This window comes from Drosophila albomicans, chromosome 2L, assembly GCF_009650485.2.
Source record: "Drosophila albomicans strain 15112-1751.03 chromosome 2L, ASM965048v2, whole genome shotgun sequence".
In the NCBI taxonomy this organism is placed as follows: domain Eukaryota; kingdom Metazoa; phylum Arthropoda; class Insecta; order Diptera; family Drosophilidae; genus Drosophila; species Drosophila albomicans.
Genome location: NC_047628.2, coordinates 14663505 through 14674619, shown reverse-complemented (window position 1 = coordinate 14674619; position 11115 = coordinate 14663505). Strand labels below are relative to the sequence as shown.

General features: G+C 35.1%; 2 protein-coding genes across 2 annotated transcripts in view; both read right to left on the bottom strand.

The window, feature by feature from the left end:
* LOC117563883 (lipase 1) overlaps positions 1 to 11115 on the bottom strand; it is a 57773-nt gene that overhangs the window by 21895 nt on the left and 24763 nt on the right. The window lies entirely within an intron of this gene.
* On the bottom strand, positions 9332 to 10543 carry LOC127565205 (endoplasmic reticulum resident protein 44-like). The gene has a single exon (XM_052002722.1). The coding sequence runs from the start codon at positions 10541 to 10543 to the stop codon at positions 9332 to 9334; it is 1212 nt and encodes a 403-aa protein (XP_051858682.1).

The following is an 11115-nucleotide window of genomic DNA, read 5'->3' as shown; positions in this document are numbered from 1 at the left end:
TTTAAATTTTAAGATCAATTTATTGGTTGTTTTTTACATATTTATATTTTTTTAAGTCTAACAAAAAAGATGCGCAATCATTCGTTTTTTTTTTTACATTTAATTGGTTTCAAAAGATGTCATGTCATAGGGATTAGCGATAGCATTGACGTCACTGAATCAATGATGTCCACCATGTCCACCTTGTCCTCCATGGCCGCTTTGTCCACCATGTCCTCCCTGGTTACCGAATCCACCTTGGTTGCCACCGCCATGTCCGGCGTTTCCACCATGTCCTTGGTTACCACCTCCATGACCTCCACCGTGCTGAGGTGTTGCGGAGGCGAAAGCCACCAGGATAGCCATCAGCATAGCGAATGCGATAAAGAATTTCATAGTTAAGCTTTGAGTTGACTTCACAAACTTATCTAACCAACAGTTGAGCCCCTCTTTTTATACAATTCTCATCTACCCAGAGACCCAGAGACCCACAAAAAACCAAGATGATCGAGGAGAGAGAAGTGTCAAATTTATACACATATTGAATATTCTTCGTAAATTACCGAAACGCACACAAATAATTGGAATGGCATGAAGAACGAAGGCTATAGGCGCCTACGTTAATAGCAATAAAGAAAAAAAAAACAAATGCTAATCAAATGCTCCATAAACAAAATAATAAAGGCGACATTCGCAGTCGTGTGTTATAACCGGTTGCTTGTTATGAGGATTTCCCATTTTATAGCTACGACGAGCCCCCTGCTCCCGGCATTATTTAAACCATTTAAATATTTCTCGCATTCAAAAAACAAACATATTCAAACCCGAATTCACTCAAAGCTGGTTTCGAAATGATTAAATAAACAAAACAACTTAACTATGTATTATTCGAGTGAGAAGTTAGTTGATCTGCATAAGAAACTAGTTGACTAAAACCAAAAACGTAAGCATAACAATAATTTATTTATGTTTGAGCAATTTAGGTTAGTTATACGCTAGCCAAAAATAGACACCTAAATTTATAAAGTTACATATTACTTCAACGAAAAGTATTTTTATTAAATTATAAAAACATTTATTTAGTTTTCCATATTTTTATTATTAATACATTATTGTTGAAGATTTAACAACGGAAACAATGTGATTGATTTGTGGAAGAGAATTTTTTGAGTACATTGTAAATATTTAACACCAATATTATGTACCTCAAAAAAAAATATAGAAAACTGTCTTAGCCGGAACAATATTTTAAAAAATATTATTTAAGTCTTTTTGATATTATTTAAAGTATTCTTTTTCCGAGGTTCGAATACGCATTTTCCCACTAAATTTCATTTTTATTTCTTTGACCTCTTACGCTATAAAAGCAAACCACTTTCAGCGTTATATACGCACTACCAATAACTGTCACTAAACGTTATTTCATCATATAAATTTTATATGCTTCTTCACATATTTATGTGAAATTCACACCACATACAGAGAGGTTCCTCGTTACGTCCTTGAATGTTGTATCCCCATCGACTAATCAACCATTTAAATTCTATTCATGCTTTTAGCCTTTAGCTCAGCTGCCGTTTGGCCCCAGCCAATTATCAGTTGTGATTTTCAGAGTTTCATTTGAAATTTTTGTATAAAATCCCCCACCACACACTTCGACACCTCCAACATGAAGCGCCCGCTGACCCCAATAAATTCAAGAGGCCAGCAGCAAATGTGTGTATATGTTTTGTGTGCTCTCCTCGGGTTGTTTAGGATTAGAGATTATGGGAGGAGTTTAAAGGTTGGCAAAAGGTTCAAAGCACGACGCCTGTTGATTTATTCAAAGGGATTGCGGCCACATAACGTTAGTTATTCTTGATCTGCTGCTCGTTAGCATTTTTAAAACAGCATATGTTTTTTGTTTTTTGTTTTTTTTTTGGTTTTTCTTTTTCGACGCATTCTTGGTAAAGCCTGAAGACAAACGAGCTAATTTTCAGCCTGAATAAAAGAAAGAAGGATAACGAGAAGAAGGACGCGCAATCTTTGTGCCCATAATAAATTGCAAAAATGTGAAATTTATATGCATTTTTATACAGACATGAGCGCAAACAAGCGAGTCTTTGGCCCTGGCCGTTTACCATAAATCTATTGGCTCGTCGCATTATTACTCATACGCACTGTGTGCGCCTGTGAGTGTGTGAGTATGTTCCCCTAAATATACATATATCATGGCATTAAGTTGGCAGCATATTTGTTGTACTCGTTTGCCATTCTATTCCTACCGAATCACATTTATCAATGCATAATAGACGGTACAGAGCTTAAAGAAATTTACAGCGCAAAAGCAAACTTTTAAGCAGACAAATTTGAGAAATACTTTAAGAAATTCAAGAATGAAATGTTGTGGAGTCTTTAAGGAGACATTCTGGAATAGATATGTTTGGAATTTGCAAATTTAAAATGTAACCTATTTTTGAATGCTTTTTAAGTTCAGTTTGAGTTGAAGTTGTGTGTTGTGTGTTGTGTTGCAAATATTCATGTTGAGTAGATATTCATAGGGGAAGGCACAACTATTGTGGACTAATTGAATATGTGTGCCATTTTGTAGCACACACTCGGTCATCAAATCCCACAGCGTCACTCAGAACAACTTGACTTGCAACTGCCGTGTTGTATGCTACCTGCGTGTGCGCTCGTAAGTAGACTACAGTTTGCTTTATATATTGCCAGCCACTAACACACACACACACACACATATGCTTCGTGAGTGCTTCACGCATTCACTTGCCGAGATCTCGAGGCTAATTTAAAGTTTGAAGCACTTGCAACTACTCCTCTCTTAGTCTTTTGGCGTCTGGTGTAGCGTGACTTGGAATTTATGAACTCCATTTCGCATGTACGCCATTGTAAAGATTAATTGCTACAGCTGTCTCCCTCTTCTTTCCCTTTCTCTCTTTCTCTATATCTCCTTCTCGCTCCAATTCTCTATGCGGTGCAATGTTTTTCATTGCGGCTTGCTGTTATCATTCAACAACAGGCAATGTTAGCTTCGTTAGTAGCACTCGTCGCAGTGGCTGTCATGGTTTTTTGCTACAACGAACATAGAGAGAGAGAGAAAGTAAAATAGAGAACGGGGAAAGAGCAGAGAGTTGTCGAGCATAAACTCCCAAAGAATATGACATCGACATGCAGCAGAGTTATGAGCTCAGCTCACGCTAAGCTTTAAGTTTGACGAGTACAGATTGTGTGGAAAATGTTTCTAAAATGGCAAAATAAACAACACAGCAGCTAACGAGCGCATAATGCGCAATCATAAATAGAGCGTATAAATAAATACTTTGCCAAAGTGCAACTAAAAACTTTACTACTTGTTGTACAAGCAAAGTTTTCCGGTGGCTTATCTATCTGATAATTATGCTGGGTTGCAGTTGAGGTACTTTAGAACTTTCATCTGTCATTGAGCAACTTACATACATACATGTGCTCTGATTGGCAAAGCTTTTAATTAATAAATGCGACTATATTCATTTTGAAAACTTCATTTTTAAAATTACCTGAGTGTTTGAGAAACTTTTAAGTTTATTAACTGCCCAAACTTTAAATTAGTAAATTTGAAAACAGAAACATTTATTTTCAGAAGTGCAATATTTAATTGCAAGTTGCAAAATTCAATACATTCTTATATTTTCAACCTAAATCGTTGAAAAACTTCAACCTGCTTTTAATTAATTTCAAATATTTTTTAAACATATTTACTACTCTAATGATTTGACTTGTAGTTTCGGTTTCTCAGTTAGTGAAGCTTTCTTTCATTTGCTTTTAATTAGTGAATTCAAAATGGTAAGATAGCATACATTTTTGAAATATTTTTACTCCTCCCATGATTAAACTTTCAGCTTCAACTTAGCAGCTTGCAAAAATAAGGACACTTCTTTTGATTAAATTTTATTTCTTAAGCTGGAAACTTGTAAACTGTAAATTCCAATACATTTTTGCTGTCGTCTAGCCCTGTCATTAGGCAGCTACTTTTTTTAATATAGTGAAACTTTCGTCGATTTCTATTAGTCACTGAAAAACTTCCATTTGTTTTTAATTAATTAATAAGAAAAAATAACATTAATTTTTCAAATATTTTTACTACTACAACTCCGAAACTTACAAGAATGAGGACACTTCTTGTTGTTAAATTTTATTTCTTAAGCTAGAAACTTTTAAACTACAAAATTCCAATACATTTTTGCTGTCGTCTAGCCCTGTCAGCAGGCAGTCCAAGCGAACAGCAAGTCACTTGAAAGTTTTATGATTGATGTTCTGCTGGGCTCTAGGTGCACTGACCACATTAAGTAGCAGCATGATTACCAGCCAATTAAATGAACCATAATGCTTGGTCAGCAGCAGCGAGCGGAACTCAACGATTGTTCGACTTAAACTTTCAGTTTGTGTTCGTTTTTAGCTGCTGTTTTTGTTTTTATGGCATTTTAATTGGAATTTTATTGATTGCAATGCGTTGCGTTATGTTCTAGGCACTGCACTTGCCCCATTAAGGATCGAGTCAAGGACTTCCACTCGCAATCCTTTCAATACGGTCTGGAGCATGTTGAGAAATGTGCCAACTTTACGAGAAGTCAATGAACGTTGTTTGGTATAATAACACAATTATTATTTTAATTGCATTATGTAATGGCTTTCGCATAGACTTTACTACTTCCTCTACTCTTACTTTAGTGCAGTTTTTAGTCCTGTTGTATTTGCCATATCTCCTTGTTTGCTATCTTTTTAATGTTTCCCTTTTGCTATTAGTACCTTCTTTTTTTTGCGCCTCTAACGTTTTCAGATTTGCCCATAAAAAATGTGTTGACATTCAGATGGGCAAGGAAAAAATGGAGAAAGGACAAAAAAAACAAATATCGAATGGCAGAGATATCATAAGTCATGTTGCACAATTTATGGCATTTATCGAATTTTCGAACAGTCAACGACGAAGCTCAAGGCTAAAATTAAATTGAAAAGTCGTTTACAGGTAACCGAAATCGAAGCGAAAAAAATTGACAATTGAAGGTAAAATAAAGCTGGAATGCAATGTAGGGAAAAATATACACTTTAGATCCTCGCATTTCTGTATGGCGAAATACTAAAATTCTTAAAGAAATTTGTATATTCTAAATTCTTAAATTTTATTTGATTTAAATACATAATTTTATTATTGGTCATGAATTTCAATGAATATATTTTCAGTAAAATATTAAATTTGTTAATTTTAAATTTTAAAGTCAATTACATAAGTTAAGATGTTAGTAGTTAACATAACTTAAATACTTGATTACAATTATAAATAACTATTATTTTGCATGTGAAATTAGTTAAAAATAAACAGTAATTTTATAATTTCGGAAATACTAAATTTCAAATTTTACATAATATTATTTTTTCTAATTGAATAACATAAATTTAAGCCTAAAGCCTTGTTTCGCTTCCAATGGAATATTTGCAATAAATAAATTTTCGGTAATATATTCAATTTTGTTATTTAAAATTTCGTAAAGATTATATTAATTCATTAAATAATACGAAATATAAATTATTGATTCAAAAATAAATAATTTGTTTGTTTAATACACACATTTTTTATTTTATTTCAAAACCAATTCATTTTTAAATTTCATTCAAACGCTGTTTTCTTCACTTTAGCATTTAAATTGCAAAAACTTATCTTAATACATGCTCTAATAAACTAAGACAACTGGATGTTGCTCTAGCCTGACAGCTGTAATATATGATGGCAATTGTTGTTGGCCAACAAATTGAAAGTCATGACAACGCAAAGAACAAATGAAAATGTCACGATGGCTTTGTCTTTGCCCAGTGAGTGAGTATATTTTTATATTCCATTTTGCCCCTTTTATGAGGAAGGAGAGTATTCGTCAACGTAATGCAAAATTCATTTCGAAAAATTGCCAACGTTGACCAATTAGAATTAAAAGCAAGCGACACCTGTGTCAACAGAGAGACACACGTGTCTCCCTACCGCCGAAGAACAAAAGTTGCCCCATTGGGGAAAGCAGCGGTGTGGCAAGTCCACAGTGAAATGGGAACAATCAATCATGCAGCTTGGCTGGCGATTTCAATCTAAATGCTAAGTGCATGCGGAACTTTTGATAAATCTACACTGCCTGGAGGGAATGCTAGGCAGTCCAGGGCGTTGACTTCACACAAACACATACATCGACACTCTCACATACAGTCATGCAATTAATGAAGTGCGTTTAATTAATGGAAACGTTAATTTTCATTAATGCAACAAAAGCGTCAGCCTCTCAGTCTCAACTTGCAGGCAAAAATATAATATGTTTCATTAAAAGCAACGCTAAAGTTGCAGCATCAAATTGCTTTCACACACACATACGCACACACACTCAAGCACACCCTCGCACACACATACACACAAGTGCTGTGCTAATTAAATTAAGTAGAAAATAAAATAGTTTTGTACTTGACTCAAAAGTCAGTCGTCGTCAGTCGGCAGCTGAAGCGCCGCTATTTCAACTTTTCCCCAGCGCTTTTCTTGCACTTTCTGTTTATTTTCTTTTGCGTGTAAATGAGCTCAAATTTGTTGAACAAATAGCTGGCGTTGCGAGGCGTGCTCCACAAGACGAGTGCAACGGCTTTAAGTGTAATCTTCGGATTCACTGCAACAAAAAATGATGACTACATTTGGCTAAGAGAATTTAATAATTAATGTTGCGTTGATAAACTACAGGCTTTGTGTGGCTACACTGTCAGAAAATTGAGTATATTATCCAATATTTATTTACTACATTTGTGGGAGAGAATTAAATAATTTAGTTCAACAAAATCGTCACTTCCAGACTCTTAAATATCTTAATGATATTTAAGATGAAATTTGTCATGAAACCATAATGAAAAGAGTATTCATAATGAAAGGTTTTATAATGTCAGTGTATTTGTAATACTTATTGTAAAATACATTTTTTGGAACAATAATATAGCAACTTTGATCTTGTATACAGACTCTTGAACAATGTCGTAATGATATTTAATATAACATTTTTAATGGTAATACAAGTTTAAACTAATAAAACTTTGATGGAATTAATATTAAAGTTATGGCTATTATTGTTTTTATTTTTCCACCCTTGCAAATCGACAAAAATTTAAAAGCAAGAGTAATTTTAAAGCTTGGTGGTGTATATAATTCCTGAAAATTTGATTCCGATCAGATACAAATTGTCGAAGTTTTTTAAGAAAAATGCTTACTTTCTACGGGTCTTAGTTGCTTTGGTTGATAATTTGGTATATTTTGTACTGGTATATTTTGAATGTAATTCTAAGTCAATATACCAAATATCGCTATTGATATATTTTACTATTTTTGCGGCATAGTAGTTTGGAAATTTTAAGGAATAATACCGCATTATTGGGTAGCGAATATCCTACAGTGTACTGTAGTTCTTTTATTTGTTATATTTTATTTTTAAGATATATTAATTGTCAGTCGAAAAATATTTTCATACTTGTCCATAGAATTTAACAAACTTTTTTGGATTTTTTGAAATTTATATTTAAATATTTTCCTTAATATTTTATTTAAAACTTATAAATAATGTAAATTCGACTTAAATAGTCCAAACAATGCTAAAACTTGCTAATCCCATTTTCATTCTACGTTTTCTCGCAGTGTTTTGAGAGCATGCAAATCTGTAACCACGAAAAACAATGAGCAAATTAGATATGCGCATATGTTTATAAGAAAACAATCCAAAAAAAAACCGCACTCAACTGCAAGTGCGACTCAGTTGAAGTCGACAGCAGCTGCTGCTGTTGCATTTGGTGGTGTTCAGCTGCAGATTTTGGTTCGTAGACACCGCAAGGACGACGACGACGATGAGGATGACGACCATGGCGCTGAAGTGATTGCAAACAGGGTGCAAATGCAGCGCATAAAACTAAAACCAACAACTGGTAGATGGCAGCTGTTGCAAGGGGAAGTGAAGTTGCAGCCGGAAACGGAAGTGCCAGGCACTGCAAGAACAAGACAAGCTCAGTCAAGTGGGAAGCTGCAAGTTGGATAGCCTAGCCTGCCAAGTAGAAGCTACAAAACCAGGCTAATGCTGCTGCTTCTGCTTCTGCTGGTGCAGCAGCAGTAACATCAGCCTCAAAGCCTCAAGCATGCTTGGGATGCAAAGTAAATGCAAAACCACAGCAAATTATGTCGAGCGAGACAGCAAGATGCAAGCTGAGAACTAGCGAGTAAGCGAGTAAGCGAAACTCTTGTGCAGAGGCCATGACTATAGTCAAGTTGAGGCAAATGGCTGCCGAGTACGATAAGACCTCGTTCAGTGCCCAAGGAGCAGCAGTAGTAGAAGAAGAAGCAGAAGTTGAGGCAGCTCAAGTGATTTTCCTTGAGAGTGCCTTGAGCAGGTGTCTGTTTAACCATTATGTTTAGTTGCAGGCAATTTGTTTTCACCATTTTCCGTGGCAAACGAAAAACAAGCATTTTTAAGCAGCTACAAAATGCATGAGCCTCAAATACACACAAAAAAGAGGACTAAAAGCTGCAGCTACACTGGGCTGCAAGTATCTGGTGTTGCATTCACAAAAGAAAGAGTTTAAATATCATGAACAAAACTTAAATCCATTCATTTTAAAACCTATTTTCGATTAGTTTTGCCAACATTTGTTGCGTGAATTTAATGCTTTTAAATAGTGAAATATGTATCAAAAAAATTACCTTATTTTTCTATATTTAACTTAACATGATAAAAGTTTATTTATTTAAAAAAAAAGTCGATTAAGTTAGAGTTGCAAATTTAAAATATAATATTTATTAAAAATCTTTAAAAATTATGCAACTAAAATACGCTTAATATAAGAAATTAATCAAATTTGTTTGAGTAATGCAACTAAAATATACCAAAAAGTATTTTTGGTATACCGATTTACTACTAAATAACACATATGCCATAAGATTCTAAGATTTTTATTTTAGAAATTATAATGACTGTAGATATTGGTTAGTATTATAGAAAAATTTCAGCTGGCACAAACTTAGAATACCCTTTTATCGAGAATATAAAGTACATGTACAAATCTGTAAGGCATTCAACATCAGTTAAGCCTCTTTAATATGCCACAACTCAAAGGATTTACCACTTTCAATTTCCCTGCTGTGTAGTGTAGTGTTAGTGCGCTCCCTGAAGTGTGCACAACGCCAAGAGCTGATTAAGTTGCCAGCAACTGGAATAGCTTTATTAACAAGAATAACAAGAGCAAGCAGAAGCACGGATATCAAGCAGCTAGGACTTGGAGCACAAGAAGATTAAACCAAAATGAACCGAGGGCACATCATCACTCATAGCTCATCGTGTGCGATCAGACTATAGCGATGCTTGGAGGGTCCCAAATGTTTAAACGTCGAATTCGCTGGCAACTCGGTGCTATTTGACGACAACGATTCGTGCTTTAATGTTTGATTATTGAACGACTCGACAAACTGCCTGAGATGTCCTGGTATATACATATCCTTGAATTTGGGATATGGATACATAAGTTTCAGCGAGTCGATGGCAATAATTGGCAAATCGCGATATGTTTTGCCCATGTGACGCACAGAATGCTGAAATCTGAGGCCATTCACTGTGACATAGTTCAATTGTCGGCAATCCGACAATTGCATTTCAACAATCGCCTTGAAATCCTTCACCGAATTCATATCGTTAGGTAGATGAAACAACACCAGCAATGGCAAACGCTGCTCAATGAGCTCCTCCACGTTGCTAAAGTCCACTTCACGCACCAAAGGCAAACATTTCTGTATTAGCCACGCCTCAACCTTCTCTTTTATCGCCATATCACCCTTAAACACCTCATCCGTGGCATGTGTACGCGCCGTATCGGGACGATAGACTAACGTTGGCATTTGTTGCGTATACGACACGTTGACAAGCGGAGGGCCAACTCGCTGATAGAAGTCACACTCGTGCTTATAGCGCTCCGCCAGTTGCTCAAAGACAGCAAACTCGGGCTTGGTGCGATTATCGAAAAAGCCAATCATCGAGCGTCGCTTCACATCAATCATCTCCAACTGTTCCATATCATTAAATCGTTTGATCGCAAACTGAAACTGCTTCTTCACATACTCAACAAGCGCCTCAACCGAACGCTTGCCACGATATTCTTGCCGCAGTTCATGGCCGCGATAAAAGAGTCGCAACGTTGGAAATTTGATGATGGCATAATGTTTTGCTAGCTGCAATTCCTGCACACAATCCACGCGTCCCAAGACAACTTTTGCCGATCTAGGCAATTCTTCGGCTAGTCGTTGAGCAGCTGTTTCAAAGATCGGCGAGAGCAGCCCACTAAAGTGACACCAATCTGCATAAAAGTTGATGAAGACAACATCATTAGCTTGCAGCGTGCTGTTAAAGTTCGTTTGGTTGATCTGCAGCACTTTAGGCGGTGGAATAGTCGCAGATGAGCTTGAGGATTGAGTTGTGGTAGTTGACAAATTAGCTTGAGTCATCGAAAACAGCAACAGCAAGTGCAGCACCACAATTAACCACATTTTGTGGCAGCGTAATTTGAAGAAATATTAATTATTTGACATTAGAAAATGTGTGAGCTTAGAAAATTACATGAAATTTCGAAAGCAGCTACTGGAAAAGGGAAGCAAATTTGTCATAAAGCTATCACGAAAATTTTAACAAAGCTTCGCAAAATTAATATTGTCTATTTAAACAGTTAATAACAGTCAATTGTAGATAAATCAATCAATGTAAGATATATTAAATTACATAGCTCTGCAAAGCTCTTTTCAATACTACTAAAGTTTTTTAACTTTTCATATATACATTATATACAAAAATTAATAAAATAGTTATTAGAACAAACTTGAAGTCTAGAAAACAAGTTGTGCAAACTTTCTTTACTTCATTTAATAAACTGTATTATTTCTAAGATCAAAGTATAAGATCAAGTATAAAATGAAAGTATCAAAAAAATATCTGTATTATTTTTTAAGATCATTGTAAAAATATACAAATAGTTATCTTTAAGTCGCTAATTTAACAAATACTTTCTATTCTAATACTATGACACATCCGTAAGTCTATTTTGAGCATCCATTATTTCAAACTC

Excerpts from the sequence above, each read along its gene's own strand:
- LOC127565205 (XM_052002722.1), bottom strand. The coding sequence starts at position 10,543 with ATGTGGTTAATTGTGGTGCTGCACTTGCTGTTGCTGTTTTCGATGACT.